The following is a 25899-nucleotide window of genomic DNA, read 5'->3' as shown; positions in this document are numbered from 1 at the left end:
TTAAGATTTTTTTCCTTGCTGGAGTACCCCATAATACTGTAGATTCGCTCATATCTACTCAAAAGATGACAGATAGAGACCACGACTTTAAAAGCAGATTTACGCCTGAGATGTAATTTTAGTCTGTAAAGGGAGCATTTACATATTATATAGATCCCAAACGTGGCACCCATAGCCTGCTATGGAAGCACACTCAATGGCATAGTCCCCTGCATGGTCTTATTGTATCAAGTAGATAAATTCTAGTCAGCCAGCCATGTCTTAGTTATACCCATTCTGGGAAAGCATCTGATAAAATTCTGTTGCCCTGATGGTGGCGCACTATTCCGAGAGCTATCCGTGCATTGTGGACAGCAAAACAAAAATGAATGAGTACAAGGCTATAGTCCATTGACACCATCTCCTGCGGCTAGATGGAGATAACCGGAGTGAAGCACATAGTCTAACTCATAGGTCTCAAATTGCAGCCCTCAAGCTTTTGCAAAACTATAACTCAATCATGAGCCCATCTATATCTGGTATACAAAGGACAACTGCAGATTCTGGGGTGACTGAAAATACAGCCCCACTTCCTACACAGAATTCTCAACTGTGATCACTATGGTACTTACGTAGTGTGAACATATCCTGAACATACAAGGAAAATGAACACAACACTGCAGCACACAGCCAGTGAACATGGAAGTTAGGGCCCTCAGATCTCATAATCTTGCAATCACAGAGGTGGCCCAACATTCATTGACTGAGAACAAAAACCTTTCCTTAATCAGGGACCAGAAATGGGAGCCATTCCTGGTGTCTGAGAAGTTTATAGACAACAAAAAAAAAACAACAGATTTTATATAATAATCTCAGGTAAATGAATGTTGGCCTCTCTCTCAAGGCGCATTTTTTCATCACTGGGCCAGACAAGGGGAAGCAATTGTAGTTCAAACTATGGCTACTTACCAGTGGTGTTTCAAAGTAAGGTGCTGGGTTTGGAGACCATGTCTGAGGCACAAGGTTATAGAGTGAATACTGTTGATGAGGACTATATACAGGCTGCATAAAGAGTGGAGAAGGAAACTGTGCTTGTGTCTGAACAGGCTGACTATACACACTAGAGTCCACCGTTCGATATCCATTCTTTGCAAAGAACGTGTTGATGGCTTTTATCCTAGCCTAAAAGAGGGAGAAAACAAAAACATATCTTATCAAGTAGTTTCAAAAACTAAGTTGCAACTGGAAAAGCATACCATAGCATTACCATAGTATTACCATAGCAACCCAGACGCTGCCTGATGCGTCTGGGCTGCTATGGATGAGACCGATCAGACCCCTGCACTGAGGCAGGGGTCTGATCTATGAATGAGCTGTCATTCTCTATAATATATTACAGCACTGATCATGTGCTGTAATGTATTATAGATGGACCTGTAAAGTGAAAGTAAAACACAAACACACAAATAAAATAAATATACACATTCCCCATCCCCCTTTATAAATGCTCCCCTATAAATGATAAACATATATTTGGTATCGCTGCGTCCGTAATGACCCTGTCTATTAACCAGTTACATTAATTACCCCGCCCTTTTACCAACGCATTACAATTTTAAATTTACAAATATAGATAAAAGCATCACATGTACCACTAAAAGCGTCAGCTTATGCCGCAAATAAAATGTCCTCACATATCTCCATTGGCGAAAATTAAAATATTGCTGCTCTTACAAGATGCAAGACAAACAGTATTTATAGTAAAAATGCCATAAACTATAAGTTATATAAAATGGATATCGCTGTAATCGTACCGACCTGACAAATAACGATAACATGGCATATGTGACGTTTAGTAAACGGCGTACAAAAAAAAATGGTGAAAAACTGCTGCTAAATTGTGTTTTTTATTCATACTACCTCATAAAAAAATAAAATATTAGGGTGTCACATGTCCCCCAGAATGGTACTGATTGAAACGTCAACCCGTCGTACACAAATATTTTGGCACCCCAGGGCCTCAGAGACCTGGTGAATTTTGGGGCCTTTTTTTATTTCAGGTTTTTTTTTTAGCCATTACACCATGTCATAGTCATGTCTGCTGCCTGTGGTTGAGTCAGGTGACGCACTGCAGCCACATATGGGGGATTTCTGAAAACATTTGAAGGGGGGGAATAAATAGTGAGTGGTATTTCTCAGTTAGTATTTGCTGTGTAAGAGGAAAAAAATTAAAATAGAATATCTGTCAAAATACTTAAAATTATTTTATGGAGGGATTTATGGGGGTAACATACAGGCCCACCAAATCCACTTCAGAACTGGACTGGTCCCTAATAAAATCAGAGCTGAAATTTTCATGAAAATTTGAAAAATCGCTGCAAAGTTTCGAAGCCCTCTTACATCCTAACAAGTAAAAGGACGTTCACCAAATGACATCACCATAAAGCAGACATGTTGTAGATGCTGCATTAGTAAATAATTAGTTCATGTGGCATGACTATCTTTCTTAGAATAAGAGTTTCGAATATAAAGAAATGTAAATTTTCCAAATTTTTGCGCAAATGTTGTGATTTTGACAAAAAACTACTGAGTGTATCAACCAAATTATACCACAAACATAAAAAAGGAATAGGTCACGGAAAAAACTTTTAGAATAACCGCGATAGTTAAAAGCACCACAGAGTTATCACTACATAAAGAGAGACAGGTCAGATTTGAAAAATAGGCCCCGGGCATTAAGGCCAAAACAGGCTGAAGAGGCAAGGGGTTAAAGTGACTGTCACCTCCTTTTTGCATTCTGACATCTCTACACAGGTATAAAGAGTAAATTTAGTGGTTTTCATACCTCATTTTATATCATACGTCATGGTGCTTGTTCAAGTAAAAAGTGATCTTTTATCAACTGCAGCTTTTGTTAAGTGGGCGGGGCCTCGCGGTATTAGCGCCACTTAGCCCCGCCCACAACACAACAGTTGGCCCCGCCCCTCGCCGGCCATTGGAACAGGCTGGCCAAAAGGTCTAGACCCCACCCCTTTTACGCCAGCCCCCCAAAAAAACATGGGCATCAAGGGGGCGGGACCAACGGTGCAGTTGTGGGCGGGGCCAAGTGTTGCTAATGCAGTGCAGCCACGCCCACTTAATACAATCTGCAGTTGATAAAAGGACACTTTTTACTTGAAAAAACACCATGACGTACGATATGAAATAAGGTATGAAAAACGCTAAATTTACCCTTTACACCTGTGTAGAGATGTCAGAATGCACAAAGGGGGTGACAGTGTCACTTTAAGGACCCAATGATTTAACCCACACCTGCACAGGGTTTCTACACACTTCTAGTAATATCCTGCTAGGAAGACCAAAGGTGTCATCTTCCCCATAAGTGTCAAATTTTTAGATCTTTTCCGACACTTACATTTAGAAGAAATTTGAAGAAATTTGATGAGTACTTTTCACTAAGAGGTATGAAATAGTGTGACTACAGCCTAGCTGAGCAAACTGAACTTTTGGACTGAAGTGTTAGCCATGTTGGACATTATGTTTGCTAGGAATATACTGCTCAGTCTAACAACCACTGGGGTAGTCATTTGTTCTCCATAACAACTGACAATGAAACAAAAGTTAAAAGGCTTGGATGCAAAGCTTCACAAATTTCGTTCTATCACCTAAAAGGAAAACAATAAGTTGGAGAACTTGCTTAAAATCAAGAACATGAAACAGATCAAGGCATTGAAAGTGTAATCTTACCATTATTGGCTTGTCCTGAAATGTTTTAACTTCTTCCCTTAAATATTTAAAAGCCTGAGGGTAAAAAATAGTGTCAGATTATGAATATACATAAGACATTAAGCTACTAAAGTGCTGTCATAGTATTTTGCAACCCTGTAGAACCACTGTAGCAAAGGCTATTAAACTGTCTATAATCTATATATTAATCTGTCTATAATCTATATATTTAATCATTCTCTGACTATTCCCCAAGTGACAGGACAGCAAGTGATAGATCAGGGACAAAACTTAAATGTGCACCGTGACTTTAAAAACAACTTTTAACATATACAGGTCAAAAGTTTGGATCAGTTTGGGTTTTGGCAGTCAACCAACCACTGATCATTACAGCACTTTGTCAGATGCTTTACTTCCTGTCTCACAACCTTCTGCAGGCAACTAGCCTCAATGTAAGCCTACAGAAACAGTCTGCTGCAGTGAAAGATCTGAGTGTCAGGGAGGGAAGCAATTCTAATATCAGATATCTAATGATTGGAATTAGTGTAGGTGGTTTGGAAACCCAGTGTCTTGGCGAACAAAACTTAATATGTCAAGGACACGTCAAATTGTATTTAAAGTGACAGTGACACAACTTTGCTGATAGAAAGGTGGCCAAGGGTTGTCTAGAGGGGGAGTGCTAGTCACAGGGTATACAATGCAATACAATACAGGACCTCTGTTCCCTGTCCAGACTGAAGAAACTGGTTTATTGTATATCCTGTGGCTAGTTCTGGATGCAACAGCAGTCACTTTCTAGCTGCTGCAAATCTTTGGCCTCGATACTTTGGATACACTTGTAACATTAAGCAGCATTACCAACTTGATACACTATGAGGAATGCCAGTAAGACTATGTAAGAGTGGATTCACAATGTGTTTTTGCAGTTGACCATGTTTTTGAGTAGGCTAAAAAAAAAAAAAAAAAAAAGCGCATTTTTTATAATTGAAGTTAACAAAAAAAATGATCAAAACTGATTGCACACAAATGCATTAATTTTTTGCATGAAAACTGATGGAAAAAAAAAAAAAAAAAAAAAAAAAAAGACTGCAAAAACTTAGTGAGAACCCAGCCTTACCCTCGTTTAGACACATGGGGACACAATTATGAAGACCAGCGTACGAGTATGCCAGCCTTGAATAAAGCTCCCATCCCCTCCTTTGCAGCCCTATTTACTAAGAGGCGAATGTCTCTAAGTAAACCCAGGCTGCCGTGCACAACAGGGGTGAACGCCATCACACTGCCATGGGTCATTGCATAGTGGATAGGTGCCCACGATTATGTTTAATCCTATAAAGGAGGCCCTGCTTACACTCCCCATATGTATGTAAGTAACATTTGTTGTTGTGACTCACAATGCTGGTAACTGAGCTGTTATATAGTAAATTTGGTGGTGTGTTCGCAGTACATCATTTTCAACCTCTTGACACATGATAATTTTTATTGTTATTTTAAATTGACAATAAATGAAAATATTTTAATAGCAAAAGCCTCTCTCTACTGGTATAAAAATCTAAACCTGCTACAAATCTACACCAGGTTAACAGTGTTTCCTTTGCAAAGTAGAGGTAGATTGAGACAGTGTTGGGCAAATACAAGACAAGGACAGGTATCTGTCTAGGCTAGAGCAACGTACACAAGTGTCAAACAATCGGGGGGGGGGGGGGGGGGGGGGGGGGGTTGGGGGATTAGTGAGTGCACCTATATGTTTTTTGCATATTTTTTTTATGGGATCGCTGGAGTTCCCCATTTAAGATCACAGCAGTAGTATTATCTTACCTGTTGTGCATCAGTGTCAGACTGGAATGTAACATACCAGTTATTGTTGTGAGCAAACTCACAACTTATCACTTTTGGACAGTTTTCATTATCAAATAGTGCTTTCACCTCCTGTAAGACATGACAGTAATACGATAAATACTCAGATCGGGGTAATGGTTCTCAATACAGTTTGTAAAACACAGTGGGGGGAACAAACACAAAAGTGTAAAGGTGGTAGCATGTAAATTGTTTCACCTTATAGTAAGTCACTGATAAAGTTGGTTACACAATGTAAAATTAAAGGCCCTATTACGATTATCGGCCATATTCGGCTGATAATCGTCCCGTGTAATAGGCAACGATCAGCCGACATGAACGATGACGGCTGATCGTTGGAGGTGCTCCGGTGCCCAGCCGCTTCCTGGGGTCTGACGCGGGCCCAAGACGTGACGTCTCAGGTCCGCCCAGCCAGTCAGTGACAGAGGCGAGATCAGTTTCAAGTCCGCTCAGATCCCGCCTCTGTCACTGACTGGCTGAGCGGACCTGAGACGTATCGTCAAAAGCTTTTTTTTTTTTTTTTTTTTAACTACTGAAATTCTTTCAGGCATAAAACTGTGTGTTACATGCTAAATGTATATCATGAATGAGAGAAGGTCATGCATAACAAAACCATGGCTGGGTTACTTCTAGTACAGATAGTTCAAAAAGTTTCCTGGGCACATAACTTTGTTTGTGTAATGTGAGTAATGTTTGGTTCAGGCAGATAGAGAGAAGCTACTATACCTCTACAGGAGTTGTTTCAGGGATTTCACGTAGAATTATAATACATCGTTTGTGATTTGGTCTAACTTTCTCTCCATTTTCATCAACTTGTACCACAGGAGTAGCTGGAACAAATATAAACAGGCTATGAAAGAAAAATTGCTTGCATCCAACATAAAAGCACATTAGAAATAAAATGTCATACAAACCCTAAAATTCAACCATCTAAATGCAGGTGGAAGGCATATCACCACCAGCACACCATACAAAGTCTGTTAACGGATTGGCGGCTACACAAAGCAATAAAAAGCACAGATAGCACTACTTACAACGTAGAACTTCAACAATAAGGTCCATGTCAGTGGTCAGCTTCTTAATTCCTTCCATGTTTGCAATCGTCCATATAGGTACAAACTGATCACTATCCATTTGCGACATCAAGTATAAGTCTTTAGACAGGTTCTCTCTGCAGTAAACGTTTAATGAAATGTTCACACATATATAACACAATCTTCAACTATTTGCATCTTTCATTTAGCACATCAAATGCATATGAAAACATTGATCGGAAATTAAAAAACTTACCTTGAAAAGCAGAATTCTAGTTGTTTCTTCAGGCATTCTTTGAGATCTTCAGCAGAAACAGCTTGTGGAACAGTTGAAGTGCTTTCACCTATTTAAATACATTAGGACAAATTAAGACCTCACAATACCACCTTTGCATTTATTTTAATGCACAGCATTATTTACATTTAAATTTTAAGCTATGTTCACACAATGTAAAAACAAAGGCCGTATTCCATAACAACCTGCTGTTTGTGCAACAACGGCAGTTGGTTTTTACACAGTGTAAAGGATTTACAAAGGATTTTCTTTTCACTGCTTGCATAATGTCTATAGCCTTAGAGGGTTGTATGATATGTAAATACATAAAATACCTTATGGCATCAAATTATGATTAAAATAGACAAGCATTAAAAGGGGTTATACAGGGTTAGAAAAACAGCTTATTTCTTCCAAAACCAATGCCACACCTGTCCTGAGGTTGTGTGTAGTATTACACAATTCACTTCACTGGAACAGAGCAGCAATACCACACAAACTGAGGACAAGAGTTGTACGGTATCTGAAAGAAAGCAGCTATGGTTTTTTTACCCTGAAAGAGCCCTTTAAAGCTATGGATACACAGGACTGTTAAAATCCACTCCAAACTCAATCTAAAATATTTTCAAGAAGCCTCAAATACTGAAAATAAAAATACTATTTAAAATACAGTAGAACCTCAAAACTGACCATGTGGTCCTCTCAAACAAAATGAGCCATATGTATGATAGTGGTGCATAAACAATAAAAGATATAGTAAGACATGCACCACTTAAAGGGTTTTATGCATGCTAAACCAGTGATCTTGCCATTAAGAGCAGCATAAGAAATGCTGGTCTTGGTAAACTTCCCCCGCAGTCTATAGTGAATGCTTAAGGATTTTATTTTGGTCCAATGCAAAAGGTAACCACAGACACTATTAAAATGTCAACCTAAATTTCTGTCAGGACGTCGGTCAGGGAGCTGGGAGTAGCAAGTAGCTGAGACACACTGCCTTACTTAGCCTCTTAGCTACAAGCTACTGTCTGCAATCGTCTCAGTCCATCCAGGTTCAGTGGAGATCAGAGGTCACTTCAAGGATTGTGTAAAATTCATTGCTTAGGGCTCAGCCACACTAGCGTTTTTCTTTGTTTCTAACGGATCCGTCTATATTAATTAAACGGATGACCATAAACTGATGAGCAGACTGATGCAAACTGATTGCAAAATGTTCATCTTTTTAATGGTCAGTTTGTATTTTGGCTTAGAAAAACTGACTTTTGTACATCAGTTTGCATCAGTCAGCATTCGTTTTTCTATCCGTTTATTTTTCTTCTTTGGTTTCTTGCTGCTTCTGCGCATGCTCAGTGCAAAAACGGATGTGAACGGAAATACCTTCCGTTTTAGTGCACTTTCCGTTCGTGATCCGTTTTTTAAGCAGAAAGAAAAATACTGCAAACACTATTTTTTCTTCCGTTCAAAAAAACGGATCTTGAACAGATTGCATGCAAACGGAGCACAATTAGGGCAAACTGAGCACACTAAAATATCATGGGAGTCTATGGGGATTTTAACGGATCCGACAGTTTCCGTTTTGCTTACTCCAAAACGGAAAAGGTGGACGGAATCGTGCCAGATGGTCAAACGCTGATGTGAACGTAGCCTTACTGAGTACCTTAGAAGGGTATTCCAGGAAAACGCTTGTGTTCAATATACATATGCTGAAATTAAAGGAATTCTAATCTAGTTGTTGCTCAGTCTCCCCTGACAAAGTGTCAAAGATGATCTTTATACATAGCCATGTCATCTCAGATTCTCCCCCTCCTTTGTGACAGGTCACATTTCAGCAAGGCCCCCTGCCCTCTTGGTCACATGAACGTAGATCAAGCACACTAGTGCATATGGGAGCCCTAACATGACCCAGAGATGATGGGGACTGATGGGGGCTTAATGATTAAACAACTATATTAGTAAGTGCTTCAGATTTACCATATACATTGAACACAGATGTTTCCTATGTCTGAAACACTCCTTTGACTGGCTTGCAGTGAATTATGCTGCACAATACAAGTGGGTCTACAACCCCTTTCCATGTGGCATCAAGATGGTCAAGGATTAGTGACTGGCTGCCACACAGTGGCATAACTATAGTGGGTTGCAGTGGTTGAATTGTACAAGTGTAACTTATTTGAGATAGGAATACTCCTTTAATTCTGTATCGGACAGTGTTAGATAAGCCCCTGTAATCTGCAGTAAGGCGATAGGGGACACCTATCTTTAACCTTGTATGGTCTAATAGAGTGCTGTAGTTTTACATTCTACACACTTGCACATTTTACTAGGGTAAGCATTTCCCACAATGGGCACAATATACCAAGTAGTGATTCTGACGTTAACCCCTTTTTTGTCCTAAACAACCAGGGAGCCTTACTTAAACCACGCCCTGCCCTAGATCTCCAAGGACCCTTCCATTAACCCCTTACACTACGTGGATTAACAGGAATTCTGAATTTTTAAAGGGTGTTATCAAGGCTTATAAAAACATGGCCACTTTCTCCCAGAAACAGCAGCAATCTTGTCCTCTGGGGGTGGGTTTTGCAGCTTAGTTCAACTAACCCCTTAGTGACCGCCAATACGCCTTTTCACAGCGGTCACCCAGGCTTTATTCCGATACATACGCCTTTTTACGGTGGCTGTATCAGAAGGCTCTGCTGTGTTCAAGCACCAGCATCGCAGGAGATCAGCTCCAGGTAGTTTAAACCGTTAAATGCCGCTATCAAATCATGACAGCGGCCTGTAATGGGTCCGGTCACGTGCGACGATATATTCATGTGATCGGAGGTCCTGTGGCGAGGTCCAGGCTTCTGATGGTCTCTATGGTAATCCCGGGGGCCTTTTGAAGGTCCCTGGGATTACCATGTATATGCCTCTACACAGCCATGCCAGAGGCGTGGCTGTGTAGATTGCCTGTCAGCTTATTGCTGACATGGACCATACACGGTGTACATTAGTATACACTATTGTGAAAGTAAAAAAAAAAAAAAAAAAAAGTTAAATAAACACATTAAAAAATCCCAGCAGTAAATTTGCTTTAAGACTTTCACATGCATAGAACTGCGCTATTCTATTCCTGGGCACTGGCTGAGGGTGAAGCACTGAAGGCGGGCGGGCCGGCCTGCCTTAGCCCCACCCCTCTATGATAGGGCTGCATTGATTCTAATGGAACTGCATCATGAAGGGGCGGGAGTTTCCTCCCACTGGGGGCACCGGCGCTGTTCTATCCATGTAAAAATCTTAAAGTGAATGTACTGATAGTACATTTGCTTTAAAATTAATGGAGACTAATTTTAATACCGCATCCAACCTGGGGACAGGGGTGGTGCTGATTTTTCAAGTAACAGCTCTTTCTAATCCTGGATAACCCCTTCTCTGCTGTAGCCACCAGGGACGTGTAATGTTTGACAAAAAGCTATGCGGCCCTGTACAGCAAGTTCCTTTTAGCCCAGACCCCTAACTGCCCTATGATCTAGCCACATAGGCTTAAAGGAACATTCTTAGCAATGAAGCTGAATGTTATCTTAGGCCATAGCAGCAATGAAGAGAAGTGGACCAGGAAGAGGGGGGCCCACCAAGCTAACCATCTGTACTCAGACCCAGAAGCCTTAAGCTATGCCCTGCTGCCAGTGTCATATGAGCCAGTGCAACATCACATGCATTAAAAACAGAAGGAAGCAAGGATCCCGATTAGCAAGACATGAACGTCATCTCAAAGTATCCCCCTCCCCCCCCCCCCCCCAAAAAAGTGATCCAAACCATATAAAATAGTAACCTTAACAACATAAAAGTGGAATGAGTCTTTTAAAGCAAAAAAAGGGAAGAAATATTTTACGGTAAGCAAAACGGAAGAAAAATAAGAATAGATTCCTTGTGGAAGGAAGGATCTCTAGGTTATGTTACAGGCAGAGCATGGAAGCCCTTTTATCTACAAATAAGGAAGTTCATAATCTTTACAATGCTGAAAAGGCAAATCTTACAGTCGCATAAGGGAGAGTAAACTACAACATGCACAATGTAGACTGCCTAAACTAAACCAGAAACCAATATTTTATGCTGTCATTATGATATACCTGAAACCTCAAACATTTGGTATCCAAGGTCGTCTTGTACTAATAAGTCCATTCCATTGGCTGCTGCTGCTTCCTCTAACTGGAGGCCATTCGTGTTCACTTCACAAGAGGGAGAATACATTACTTCAAAGGGTTTACACGTATCACTTTCTAGATTGCCTGCATGAAAGGACAAAGGTAAACATTACTTCATAAAAAATATCCTTATAATGCTCAAAAGCAGTGTACTACTGACTGCTAGACTGATCAGTGAGAAGAACTCCACATGTCTTCTTGCTGCAGGAGACAGAATGCATAGAAAGTCTATGGAGCCCACCTCATGCAGCAAGGATGGATGAGGAGTGAAGTGCCCAGTTGAGTCCCCCCTGCTTGTTCAAGAGATCAATAGGGGTCTCAGCAGCCAGAACCTGATCAATATGCATGCGTGATGTGAGTTTTTTTTTTTGAATGAAAGCAAAATACTATCAGGTCTCAAACTGGACAGTGTCCTTGCTGAACTATAAATCGTTGCTTTACTTCTGCAAGGCTTCATACTGCAGTTTATATACAGCTCATATCACCACCAAAACAGCTGTTGTGTACAACATATGTGCAGACTGTGCAAGTCACACACAAACACAATGGTCATTCACAAGTTGCGTCATAGTTGTCAAGACTTCAGTTAAAGCTTTAACTGAACTGCAAAAATGCATCTGTATTGCCTTTTGCCGAGAGTGGCCTTAGATGTAAAGAAATCCCACAAAATAATTCATTTAAGAACACACGTTTACAGTGACAGAATTATTTGATCACTGATTTTGTAAGTTTGCCCATTGACAAAAACATGAAGAGTCTATAATTTTAGGTAGTTTAGGTTAATTTGAGGGTAGGTTAATTTTAACAGTGAGAGATAGAATATCAGAAATAAAATCCAGAAAATTACTTTGTATAAACTATACAAATTTGTATTTTGCATAGAGAAATAAGTATTTGATCCCTCTGACAAACAAGGCTGAAAGCGACTCTGTATTCACAATCTGACACCCCCCCCCCCCCCCCAAACCACTTGTACCTTCAGATAGCTGTTTTTAATCCAAGATCTGTCCTGGGGTCCGTTCGGCAGGGGATGCAGTTACTGTCATAAAAACAACTTTTAATCCTACAGCGCTGTGTCTAACTGCCGGGGCTTATGCTGCGTTTACACGTAACGATTATCGTGCGAATTTGCGCGATAACGGTCAAATTCGAACGATAATCGTACGTGTAAACGCAGCGAACGATCGAACGACGCACGATAAATCGTACATTTTGATCTTTCATCAGGTCATCAAATAGTCGTTCATCGTACGCAAATCGTTCCGTGTGAACAGTCGTTCGCCGATTTAACCAATGTGTGAGATAGGCTTAAACGATCGCAAAACGATCGCAGTGCGAATTTTCGTACAATATATCGTACCATCTAAACGCTGATCGTTATAAAAATAAAAAAAAATCGTAAATCCAACATCGCTAATCGTACGATCGGGCCAATAATCGTGTACGTGTAAACGCAGCATTACATTTGTATATACATTAGGCTGGCACACCCTCTCTGTCCTTCCTCCCCACCCTCCTCATCATTAGAAATGCTCCAGGCAGATTGCTTCCTATTCCCCACCTGTGGCAGCGCGGCACATAGGCTGGATAGTTAATACACCTGTGCAAAGCTCAAACAGCAGTAAATGTTCCTGGATCATTCCTAATAATGAGGAGGGTGGGGAGGAAGGACAGAGGTGGTGCCAGCCTAATGTATATACAAATGTAAGCCCCGGCAGTTAGACACAGCGCTGTAGGATTAAAAGTTATTTTTATGACAATAACTGTATCCCTTGCCGAACAGACCCCAGGACAGATCTTGGATTAAAAGCAGCTATCCGAAGGTACAAGTGGTTTGGGGGGGGTCAGATTGTAGGTACGGAGTCGCTTTAAAGGGAACCTGTCACCGGAGCTGTGGGTGCAGAGCCTGCCCTACCCCCCGGTGCAGCCCCAGATACTTACCCTTTACTACAAGTCCCGCCCCTGGAACCGATCCCGGGAGAGAGATATCGGCGACCGAAGCTGAGCGCGCGCTGTATGCTAATCAGCAGAGATGAGTCCAATGCCCATAGAAAATGAATGGAGCTGTCATTCTTTATGGGCATCAAACTCATCTCTGCAGCGCGTGCACCGCTTCCGACAGGGATATCTTCATCCAGGGACTGGGTCCAGGAGGGGGACTTGCAGGAAAGGGTAAGTATCCGGGGGTGTTCGGGCGGGCTCTGCGTCCGAGGTGACAGGTTCCCTTTAATACTTGGTGGCAAAACCCTTGTTGGCAAGCACAGCAGTTAGACTTTTTTTTTTGAGACGATAGGACTTTCGCACATCAGGAGGAATTCTGGTCCACTCCTCTTTGCAGATCTTTAAATCATTCAGATTTTGAGGCTATTGCTTGGTAATATGGAGCTTTATCTCCCTCCAAAAGTTTTCTATGGTATTACGTATGGCTGGGAGTGAAAATACCGATACAGTCACTGGCGTCTGTTAACCGACGGACAGTATCAGCGGTATTTTCGTATTTTTTTCCCCGTCAGAGCGCCCCCCGCACACACCGAGCGCCCCGGCGTGAGCACTGCACGTTATGTGCAGGGACGCCGGTATCAGAGCGGGAGGTGGAGGAGCAGCAGGGCTCAGGTGAGAATTGCCGAGTGCCCTGCCCCCCGCAGCCATCCAGTGTAAGCGCCCCCCACCTGTCCGAGCGACCTCACCCCCTCCCTCCCCATCCGTCCGGTCCCAGGCCCCGTCCCACCTGTCCATCCATGCACCCACCCGTCAAGTCTGATCCCGTCCGGCGTCCTTGCACATTGACATATGCAGCGCTCGACCGGGACTGGTGCCTGTCCCCCTCCCCGGCACCAGTCCTGTCTGAGCGCCCCCCCACCCACCCGGCCGGATGCCGAACTTGCCGGGTGGGCGCAGGGATGGACAGCTGCGGGGGGCGGGGCACTCGGCCAATCTCACCTGGGCCCTGCTGCTCCTCCACCTCCCGCTCTGATTCCAGCGTCCCTGCACATGTTATTGTGCTGTGTGTGCAGTGAAGCTGGCAAGTCAGAGCTGGAGGAGCAGCTGCCCTGTAGTCCCCTCAGTAACAGTACAGGGCTGTAACAGGAGGAACGGATGTGCTGCAGCAGGCAGGTTAAGTTATTGCTGTGTGTGGCATCCTGCCTGCTGCAGCACATCCATTCCTCCTATGTTACAGCCCTGTATGGTTACTGAGGGGACTGCAGGTCCCAGCATGCACCTCCCTGTATAATACACCCCTATCTGCCCCCCCCCCCATATAGCAATACACTCCTATCCACCTGCCACCCCTATGTGCCCCCTGTATAGTCATATGCCCCTATCCTCCCCCCCCCCGTGTAGTCATACGCCCCTGTATTAAGGTCTGGAGGCTGGCCAGGCTACTCCATAACTGTTAAAATTAACCTACCCAAAAAATTATAGACTGTTCATGTCTGCCAGTGGGCAAACTCACAAAATCAGCAAGGGATCAAATTATGTTTAAAAAAAACAATCAGAATAGTAAAGCTTCATTAATGACCAACCTTCTGTGTGCGTTTCTGCTGTGGCCACTGCCTCATCCCAAGACTCTTCTGTGCCATTGACAGTCTCAGAAGCTTCAGTGTTTCCTTGCGGGATTTCCTGCCATACTTTTGCATTAGGATTCAAACCTGCACCTTTTGACGCCACCTAAATTAGAATAAAAGTCAAAGTTAAACAAATACAGATTTAAACCACCATGCTGTCAAAAGATGTTAGGCCTTATGCACACGTTCCGTAATTTACGGATCTGTATTTACGGATCCGAGTTAGTGCACATCGATGTCTATTGGGCTATTCATACTATCAGTAGCAGAAATGGATAAAAATCAATCCTGAAAAAAAAGAAAAGAAAAAAAGAAGGACATGTCCTAGTACGGACCCTGATATTTTTACGGATCCTCTCATTGAAATCAATTGTTTACGGATTTTAACATGTTGGCATCCGTATTTCCGTAAAAAAAATACGGATGAAGTGCATTGAAAAGCATTGCAGTAGTAAAAAATGGATTTACGGAAATACGGATGTCCAATCTGTTAAAAGGCAACAATCAGCCGAAATAAACGTCAGCATGTCGGCTGATCATGGTCTTTCAACATGTTAAAAGCAAACGATGCCAATAGCAGCGGTCTGCTGGCTGTCGCTCTGTGCAATATAGGCTACCCTACTGCACTACAGGTTACCGGGACAATCTAAAGATTGCCCAGGCAGGCCCCCACAGCCCACCACACCCATGTAATAGCGCACGAGTGGAAAACAAGAGCAAGTGAGCTCTAACTTGGCAGGTTGGCACTCGCTTGCTCCCAAAAATCCGGCTGTGTGCCCTTTAGTGTAGTTTTCAAAGGGACTGTCTCATGAGAAAATCACCCATTGTTTAAATCAAGATTTTATGTTAAAATATTTTAGAATTTTTTACAGATTTTTTTAATTTCTTGTCTTACTTTTTACAATTTTTTACTTTCTAAATTATAATAATCCTGAAATCTTGCAGTTTTCATTCCCACAATTAGGTGTAAAACTAAACTAACCTAAAACTGTTGTTTCTGCAGTGATATGTGGTAGCTTCTATACAGCAAGGGTTCTATACAGCATTGCAGCAACATGTGACACCAGTAAATAGAACAAGTGTAAAGTAGGTATTTCTGCACTTAAAGGAGAAGTCCGGCGAAAATTTTTATTAAAGTATTGTATTGCCCCCAAAAAGTTATACAAATCCACAATATACACTTATTATGGGAAATGCACATAAAGTGCTTTTTTCCCTGCACTTACTACTGCATCAAGGCTTCACTTCCTGGATAAAATGGTAATGTCCCTTCCTGGATAAAATGGTGATGTCACAACCCGACTCCCAGAGCTGTGGGGGGCTGTGGGTGCTGGAGAGGATGATGGCAGAGGGATGCTCTGAGTCCCTCCAGTGCCATGTGTCCCTTTGCCATCATCCTCTCCAGCAGCCACAGCCCGCACAGCTCTGGGAGTCGGGTCGTGACCACCATGTTATCCAGGAAGTGAAGCCTTGATGCAGTAGTAGGTGCAGGGGAAAAAAGCTCTTTATGTGCATTTCCCATAAGTGTATATTGGGGATTTGTATAACTTTGAGGGGGGGGGGGGGGGGAAGGCAATATAATAATAATACTTTAAGATTTTCGCCAGACTTCTCCTATAAGCAAATGTTGGGCTGTGTAGAACAGCCCTTACTGAGTGTACTCTGTGATACTCAGCTCTATGATACTCATAAATATCTTATCACAGATGCTGCCCAGGTGGGGTCTTGGGGGGGACTCAATTACAGGCCTAACACTTGTGTGTGAAACATAGAATGTGGGAATAAGGACTAACTTAGCAGCATGAGAAGTGTGGCTTAAAGATGGCTAACATCACAATTCTGCACTACAGATGACAAATGTTGGCAACCAGTCAAAATGGGATGATGAGGTTTATGTCCATGTACTGGCATTTGCCATGCATGAAGATGTACAGCAAACCAGTGAAGCAGACCCCTATCTCTACTCTGGCGCTGCCAGCCTTTTAATGTCTATGGTCAATGGGGGTTGGGACCCCTGCTAAGTAATGGCATACAGCAGTTAGTACCTGATAGACCAGGGGTAGGGAACCTTGGCTAAGGCTGTCTAGGCATGATGGGAGTTGTTTTGCAACAGCTGGAAAGCCAAGGTTCCTTAACCCTGTGAGAGACCATCACATTACATTGCCTTTTAGACCCAATACCATCAGGACTCTTTTTATCCAAGTGTAGGATGTATTTTAAAGGGATACTCCGGCCTGGGGTCTTTTTTTTTTTATATATGGCCGGGTAGGAGGTGGTTGAGGGCTCAGCCTGTCAGCAACAGAGGCGGGATCCCACCTCCATCACTGACTGGCTGAGCGGACTGGAAACGTCACGTCTCAAGCCCACGTCAGACACCAGGAAGCGGCAGGGCAGCAGGGACCGGAGAGCCGCCATACGGGACCCGCCTCTAGAACCAGGAAGGTAAGTGGACGTCGTTGCCCTCAGCCACCTTCTCCCCGGCCATATTTAAAAAAAAAAAAAAAAAAAAACACGCAGGCCAGAGTAGCCCTTTAAATGCCTTATGCTTCTTTATGTTATTCAATTTTCCATATGCAAACTTAAGCTTCATGAATGACAACATTTTATCTATAAGATAGGATATCTGTCATATGTTAATGCCAACTACAAGCATCCAGAACATAGGTGTCCGTAGTAAAAAAAACGTGCTGGACAAACACCCTAGCCTGTACATCCACTCTCATACCAGTCATACAAGGAGTCAATCACTGTGACCTCACCGTCTCCAAGTACAATCTCAAACACTGTTACAGTCCTACAACGGCTGCTCTCATTGTATGGTAATCAGACACAAGGTACACAACACACACACACACACACTTACATTTCAATACAAGTGAATGGATGTGGAAAAACAGGTTGAGCAAAGGAATCAGCATGAAACTTTAAGGCAAGCACAATATTTTCCACTGGTGTTTGTGGAGGAACGTCTACAAGGGCCGCTAGAAACGTGCAAATTCCATAATTTCTGCAGAGTACGGTCATCCAGTACTTTGAACGTGTTTCATAATCTGCAATGGTTTGCTCACTAAAGGGGACTTGTCTAACATAAGATACTGGCACACACCAATGCCAGAACAACCATACATATGCACAGGACTTTATGGGGATATTGCCAGAGACGTGCTGTGCAGGTAGATTTCTGCTAAACCATTTGGGACTATTTTTTTTACTTCCCTGGATTATTGGGACTTGCCAACCATAAAGGTGTCGGATATAAGGAACCGAGTTTGTCCAGCTAATACACGTGAATTCTTGCACAAGCAGCACAAGACCTGGCAGGATCTACTGTACAGGATTAATATTTATCGTTACAGCCAAAAAGACTAAGCAACTGCTTTTACACAGAGCTCGGGGGTACAACCTTCCTATAGTGGGTGTGTTGTTAGGCACTACTCAACCTTGTGCTTTACAGCTCACTAGAGACCTAAAGATCCTCCCTAGAGCTGACAAAGATAAAAATGGAGTAGTCACTTCTGCCACTTAGTCAACCTGTGTTCACACTTGGCAAATAGTTACATTTAGGCTATACATTAACATGCCAGCACAGCTGTATGCTGACTATACAGAGGCATAACCTTATCCATTAAAGGGGTTATCCAGGGTTACAAAAACACAGCACTTTCCCAGTCCTCAGGTTGTGTGTAATATTGTAATTTGGCTCCACTCACATCAATGGAACTTATGGTACACGGAGCAATAATTTGCCGATTAACGTTTTTGAATGAACAATGTTTTTTTATCACGATCAGCGTTTAGACGGAACGATACATTGTACGGAAAATTCGCTATGCGATCGTTTAAGCCTATCTCACACATAGGTGAAATTGTTGAAAGAATGTTTACACGGAACGACCTGGGAATTTTTTGCGAACGATCAACGATGATGTGTGAACATATTGAAAGATCAAAATGAAAGATTTATCGCTTGTCGTTTGATCGTTAGCTGCGTTTACACGTACGATTATCGTTCCGTGTAAAAGGACCATTAGCTGCAAAACCACACCCAAACTGAGGACAAGAGCGGTGCTGTTTGGGATGAAAGTGGTCATGGCTTTGTAAGCCTCGATAACCCCTGAGGTTTACGTTTACTGATCTGAAGGTAGTGTATTAGTGACTATATATACACATTCTAAAATGGATGTTTGGGCCTATTGTGGGTATGCCCCCATATAAAGCTTTATTCTGAGGTATACTTGTTAGAGGGGTACTCCGCTCAAACATAACTTATCGAATATAGCTGTCCATAACTGTCCGACAACAAACAGCCTATTCTTAAAGAGGACCCCCTGTTAGATCCCCCTATACATACCTCATCACGCCGGGTCCCAATTCCTGAGCTGGTCAGGTGACTGAGATTTCAGCGCCCGAAGCCTGGCGCGCACGCTCACAGGAGAGTCCGATGCTCCGTCATTCTCTATGGGCATCGGACTCAGCGGCGAGCGCGTGCGCCGGGCGCCGAAATCTCAGTCACCCGACCGGCTCAGGAAGCGAGACCCAGCGCGATGAGGTAAGTATAGGGGGATCTAACAGGGGGTCGGGTGACAGGTTTCCTTTAAGGCCTTATTCCACAAAACGATTATCGGCCGATAATCGTCCCATGGAATAGGAGGCAACAATCAGCTGATTGTTGCAGTCGTTTGTCTTTCAAAAAACAGAGTACATGGAATAGGAGCAGCGGCAGCAGACCGCCACTATCCTCTATGGGCTGCCCAGATGATCGAGCGATCACCCAGGCAGCCCCCCGCACCCCCCCCCATACTCACCCACTCGCTGACAGCGCTTGTTTGCTCCTCACAGTCGGCCCGTGGAATAGGGCTTTACTTTGCGTGCTCCACTGGTGAGGAAGCTTGATGGCTATCCCACCAATGCAATGTAGCCAAAGGATCAGAAAAACCACCAAGAACAACTGCTAAATGGACAACCTAGTATGCATTTTATAGAGTGAAACTTCTAGCAGGTTTAGACATTTACACAGTTAAGGTTAAAAAAAAACAAAAAAAAACACAAGAGTCCATCAGATCAACCTATAACCTGACTGTGCTTATCCAGATATAATCACAATTTACAGGACTGGCCTGAAGCTGATCATTACATATCCATAGTCATCTCATCTCAGAAGTGTTAGTAAAAAGCCTCTACAGAATAGCGTCACTACTGTCAAGACACAAGGGACACTAAATAAAAAACTCATGCACGTTACATTTAAAATAAAAAAAGTAATCAATTTGGCTAACTTGAAGTGTTACACTAAAGATTACATTGGATTTTAGATGTCAGAACACAATATGCATTCAATAAAAGGTAAAATGCAAATGAATGATGGGAAAGCCCCTTTAAGGTTCAGTCAGGAGTTGGGCAGGCCATGCTCCTCAGGTTCTCCTTACTTCCCGCACTAGGCTGTTATCTGCTCCCCCTCTATGTACTGTTTGGCAGCAGGACACACAGCCCTGGACGCTTGCTGTTATTTGGCTAGCAATGATAACATTTGGTCACAGTGCACATTGTTTAGAAGGGAAGGTTGTGTCATATTAACCTTAACCGCTCAGTCCAATGTACAGCTGCCCACAGATGCACAGATCATTTACCATAATCCTTGTCTATAGTAACATGGTGCCCATTACCATACACATGTGGGCATAGGCCGCCGTATAAAGGTGCAATACTGGTGCACAGTGCTCTAAATGTACTCAATAAGTGTGTTAGAGGGGCAAATAGACAGAGGGGGTAAAGAATATTTCCTTTAGAAGACATCTGTAAATGAAGTCATTGAAGCATTGTTGCCAAAGTTAAAAGGACAAGAAAATGTATAATAAAAATCGCCAAAATTGAATCTTAAGAGGCACCGGTCGCTTCGTTTTGCCTAGAAAAAGTTCTGCTTTCCAGGTGTTTCTTGGAGTGACTCTTCCAGGGAGTTGGAGCACTTGCAAAGCAAAATGAATTGCCTGACACAGCTTAAAGGGGTTGTCTAACGTTAAGCAACTTTTAATATATTGCTGCTGAAAACCCACACAGAGCATATAATTACCTATCTCCATAGCCCCCAGGGTCCCCTACTTCTAAGATGCACTTGTCTTGGAGGTGACAGCCTGCTCAGCCAATCACTGACGATACAGCGCAGCAACTGCTGATTGGCTGAGCGAACTTTCACCTACAAGACAAATACGTCTCAGAAGTGGAGGCACTGCAGTCAGTGGGGGAGACAGGCGACAACGCAGGACGACCCCGGGGAGCACAGAGAGGTAAGTATAGGCTCTCTATTAAAAGTTGCATAACAATAGTTAACCCCTTTAAGATCTGGCAACATATATCGTTTGCACAAGTCAAGTACTTTTAAGTGCATCTGGTGACACTTACATTTGTGCAATTTCTGGCACTAGTGCACATATATTTATGCCTGGAAGTATTGAGAAATAACACTCAGGAACTAATATGCACTGAAAATAATCTATGAAGGAGTTTGCTATAGACTCCAAATAGATCATTTTTCAGCCACACTCTCTGCTAACCAGTGGTCTGATATGTTCCAGTTCCTGCTTAGCAACACCAGTCACAGATCACTGGTTACAAGGCGTCTTCAGAGGCATCCAAGACTTTGAACGAAAGTCCTGGAAGTGACCGATTGTCCATAAATTTCTGGATAGTTTTCAAGTTGAGTTGAACTAGTAAAAGTTTGTCTTGTTGCTGAAGTTTCTTTCCCATTTAGGATCCATACTACCAGAGGTATGACTACTGAGACCCCGACCAAAGGCTCAAACACAACAACCTAGAAGATTGTACTCAGCTTCTCACAGCAGACAGGTCAGCCATTGTAGCTTAGGTAACCCTCATACAGTATGTCAGGAAAGGCAAGTGGCGCGGTAGCACCTTGGTTTTATCATTAGGTGGGGTGCTGAGAACTATATACTTAAAGCATGGCCTAGTAGCTGGCTATAAAGTATAGCGAAACATGGTGCTTAAACCATGTGATTATGTGCGCAGTCATGCTCGATTTAAGAGGCGAAATAAGAACAGGCCTAAGGCTCCATGTGCTGCTTCTATTAGCATGATCATACTAGGAAAGCCATCCCTATCAACAGTGCTAACTCTGAAATAACACGGCAGATGGAATGAGATTACAAGGGCAGTTTTTTTTTTTTATTATTATTATTTTGACAAATCTGTAACATGTAAGCATGAAAAGGATCTGGTGCCCTACAGTTATATAAGTTCTAGTAAGTAATTGGCAAGTGAAGGAACTGGTGCACAAGTACAAAACATCAAAGAAGCTCCTGAAGGAGTACGACAAGTTCCCAAGATTCATCCAGCCATACCTAAATATGAAGCCCGACCACAAACAACGTCCGGTCCTGCACAGGACAATTCTGATTTCAGACCCCCCCCCCCCCCCCCCCACCCCCCCCCCGAGATATGAGCCAACTCAAATATAGCATGCAGATTAAACTGTAAACTGAAAGTACAGTATCTGAACGACAGGCCAGCATCGAATACCATTTAAAAAAAAATGAATGTACAGACAAGTCCTTGAGCAATCCTCCTCCGTCCAGTCCTGGAAAAGCTGGATGACACATGGCTGCCATCATACATGCAGATAGTATACAGCTAATATCCCAGCTTTCCCAGGCCACTTATCTACCCAGGTATACAGAAGTCAAACCACATCAATTATATACAGGCCTGCAGATCAAATGCTTTCATAATGGTCTGGTGAAGCAGTATCGTCAGTCTAAGGCTACATTCACACAGCAGCTCAAAAAATACACTTGTACTATAAGCAAAATAAGCCTTTCAAGTGTTTTACATATATAGACTAAAATGCTCCTTATTTGCACATAACAGTTGTACTACTTTTAAACAAAGTTAAAGTAAAAAAAAAAATAATATAGATTTCACCCAAAACTATAGCTAAGCTTTTAGCTGACCAATGACAGAGCGTCCTTGTTGGAGATCAGCTCGGCCACATTTCATCTGATAGTCACTAGTGCTGGACTGTGTATGGTGCTGCCAGCCGCTACATCAACCAGTGTCTTGTAACATTCCCAGTAAGGTCGTTCACCCTTCCACTGGCGTCACTGATCCTATAGGTGACTATGGACTAAATGTGAATGGCTGCATCTTCAGGACATGTACGTAACGGCTGTGTCACAAGTCACCGACTCTGGTCTCTAGCAGTGTCTATCAATGCATAATGGGAGTTGTAGTTCTGCACCAGCTGGAGTGCAACAGGTCGGGGTATACTGGTCTCTCAGGGGGATGATGAGAGTTGTAGTTCTGCTACACTTGAAAAACTGCACATCTTAGGTTACAACCACCAGCTGCAAAGATGTAGAATACAAGATGGGTATATGGATAGGGTTAAACTTGTCACACATGAAGGCATTGCCTTAAGTAAACTGTAAAACCATGATACAGAAGTGTACAGGTCTGAGCCAAATGGCAGCAGGAAGTACAGGAACTCAGCACCTTACTGCCTTGCAGCCTACTGGGGTAGAAACATAGGATCTCATACAGGACACGTGACACCCTCCTCCAGAACATGTGCCACCCCTGCTGTATGGGGCAGCCATAACCCCAACCTCCAAGCGGATGTGTCACCCCTGCTGTATGGGGCAGCCATAACCCTGACCTCCAAGCGGATGTGTCACCCCTGCCGTATGGGGCAGCCATAACCCTGACCTCCAAGCGGATGTGTCACCCCTGCCGTATGGGGCAGCCATAACCCTGACCTCCAAGGAGATGTGCCACCCCTGCCGTATGGGGCAGCCATAACCCTGACCTCCAAGCGGATGTGTCACCCCTGCCGTATGGGGCAGCCATAACCCCGACCTCCAAGCGGATGTGTCACCCCTGCCGTATGGGGCAGCCATAACCCCGACCTCCAAGCGGATGTGTCACCCCTGCCGTATGGGGCAGCCATAACCCCGACCTCCAAGCGGATGTGTCACCCCTGCCGTATGGGGCAGCCATAACCCCGACCTCCAAGCGGATGTGTCACCCCTGCCGTATGGGGCAGCCATAACCCCAACCTCCAAGCGGATGTGTCACCCCTGCCGTATGGGGCAGCCATAACCCCAAGCGGATGTGTCACCCCTGCCGTATGGGGCAGCCATAACCCCAACCTCCAAGGAGATGTGCCACCCCTGCCATATGGGGCAGCCATAACCCCGACCTCCAAGCGGATGTGTCACCCCTGCCGTATGGGGCAGCCATAACGCCGACCTCCAGCCGCGAGGCACCACACACACCAGTAACGGAGGAGTCAAGGCGTGAAGGTTACCTGGGAATAGCCAGCAGCTGCTGCTATACACAGTGGAGGCTGTAATAGCACATAATGACCTATTTACATAACATGGATCTCGCCCCATCTGCACCCATCACAACAAGGTAGGAGCAGGTGACCCTGCATGATGGCGGTGACGTCACCTGGGTGATAGTGATGTCACCTGCACATGGGACAGCTGATGGTGATGATGGGGCTGACACTCCTCACATGGCCGCCGGCCCTGGCTCTCCCCATATGGTAGCCGGGGACTCCTGCCCTACAGCCCCGGACTCCTGCCCTACAGCCCCGGACTCCATGTCACCTTGACTGCACCCCCAGCGCAGGCTCCGACATAAGGTCACCGCGGTGTCTTTCAGCCATTCCCCTCCCCCTCCGGCCCGGGCCTGAGCTCCAGCCCTGTCCCCGGCTACACGGCGGCTCCCGCCCCAGAGGCCTGAGAGGATTGCTGTGTCAGCCCGGCCTCAGTCACATGGCGGCCTCCTGTCCCCCGATCACACGCTCCCCTCCCCACCCTCACTTTCCCGGCTCTCACCTCCACGAACAAGAGCATCCTATCACGGCACGGAGCGGGGCCCGGGGCGCAGGCACTCGGGTGGGGGGAGGGGGCCGGGGGAGACGGGACAGGAGACAAGGATTAGTGCGGGAAAGGAAGGAAGGACGAGTGAGTGACAGCGGCGGGGCCCGCACTGCTTGTCACACAGGCCAAGCCCCCACACCCTCCCCGAGCTGCGGCGCTGGAGCCCAGCCTCATCCGCCCACGTCTCCTCCCATTAGCTCCTACAGCGCATGCGCCCTCACCAAGTGCTTCCGCCGGTCAGAGGTCAGCGCCGGGCGCCATGATAACACGTGCGACAGAGCAGCGTCCCTTGCAGGTCATGCCGGCAGCCGCCATTTTACCGCAGGGCAACAGGCGGAAAGTGGGGGAGGGAAGGGGCGGAGCCGTGTGAACTTATGACACGCGCTGAAGTGAGGAGACGAACTAGGCTTGGCGCCCCCTAGTGGTTGTGAGTGGTATGTGCGTGCAGCTGCAGAGCATTGTAGTGGGGTTTCACAGAGTCCTTATGTGTGCTTACTGGGGGGGAGGATGAGTGGGGTACTAGTTACCCATAGTACCGAGCACAGGATTCATAAATCCCCTATAGTTAGCTTTCTACACTTTTATGCTTCCAAAACCGCAGGTGCAGCTAAGGCATCATTCACATAGACAACATTCAAGAGGTACATCCTGACAGAGAGTTATTCTGACATGTACTGTACATTCACTTTAAAGGGGTTGTCTGAACAAATAAATTATTTATTCTATATTATTCTAAATTATATTCAATAATATTCACCTGCCCTGATTCCACACTGCACCCCTCCCAGGTGCTGTGTAATTACATTAGTTTTTTTGTTTTTTTTGGCCTTTGCCAATCGCTGGCTGTAATGATGTCACCCCTCGTTTTTTGTTTTATTGGGGGAAGGGGGGGGGGGTCATTCTCACCTTCTAATTGTTTCCCTTCCACAGATGTTCCCAATACTCCCTGATGACCTCGCTTTGGCGATGAAACCTGTTGGAGGGACTATGTATCTGGGCTCTTGAATAGCAGCTGTCTGGGGACCAATGTGTCTATACTGACCAGTGAATAGATATAGTGACATGGGAAGAGGGAGAGGACAGCTGTGGTAATAAAGGTTTTGGACCCTTATCTACCAACAATATTTTAATGGTTTGAATAAAAGTAATATTTTAGTCGGGTGCCTAAAGGGGGCCTCTATTCCTTAGGGCAGTGCCTATCAATCCCAGTCGCCATGACTACCAACAGGTCAAGTATTGAGGGTTCCCTTAGTATTTCACAGGTGATATAATCATACTCGGTGCATAAGGTATTATCACAGTTGTTCTTTGTATGGGATATCTTCCATATATGACCTGTTGGTGGCCATGAGGACTGGGATTGAGAGGCACTGGTTAAGGGAA

At 44.2% G+C, this 25899-nt stretch overlaps 1 protein-coding gene across 2 annotated transcripts in view; it reads right to left on the bottom strand.

Moving 5' to 3' along the window:
- LARP4 (La ribonucleoprotein 4) overlaps window positions 1-24827 on the bottom strand; it is a 43495-nt gene extending 18668 nt beyond the window's left edge. Inside the window, exons 1-9 of one of the 2 annotated variants that reach the window (XM_069970278.1) lie at window positions 24738-24827; window positions 14576-14720; window positions 10977-11135; window positions 6853-6940; window positions 6597-6733; window positions 6289-6392; window positions 5524-5634; window positions 3727-3780; window positions 949-1161 (exon numbers count right to left, since the gene is read on the bottom strand). In XM_069970278.1, the coding sequence (XP_069826379.1) occupies window positions 949-1161; window positions 3727-3780; window positions 5524-5634; window positions 6289-6392; window positions 6597-6733; window positions 6853-6940; window positions 10977-11097 (828 nt within the window). In that variant the 5' untranslated portion in view covers window positions 11098-11135; window positions 14576-14720; window positions 24738-24827. Of the gene's footprint in view, window positions 1-948; window positions 1162-3726; window positions 3781-5523; window positions 5635-6288; window positions 6393-6596; window positions 6734-6852; window positions 6941-10976; window positions 11136-14575; window positions 14721-24471; window positions 24694-24737 lie in introns of those variants that run through there. The other variant, XM_069970277.1, reaches the window with a different exon arrangement.
- Window positions 24828-25899: the final 1072 nt, after the last annotated feature.

Source organism: Dendropsophus ebraccatus, chromosome 5 (genome assembly GCF_027789765.1).
Source record: "Dendropsophus ebraccatus isolate aDenEbr1 chromosome 5, aDenEbr1.pat, whole genome shotgun sequence".
NCBI lineage: Eukaryota > Metazoa > Chordata > Amphibia > Anura > Hylidae > Dendropsophus > Dendropsophus ebraccatus.
This window is presented reverse-complemented; position numbering and strand designations above follow the sequence as displayed.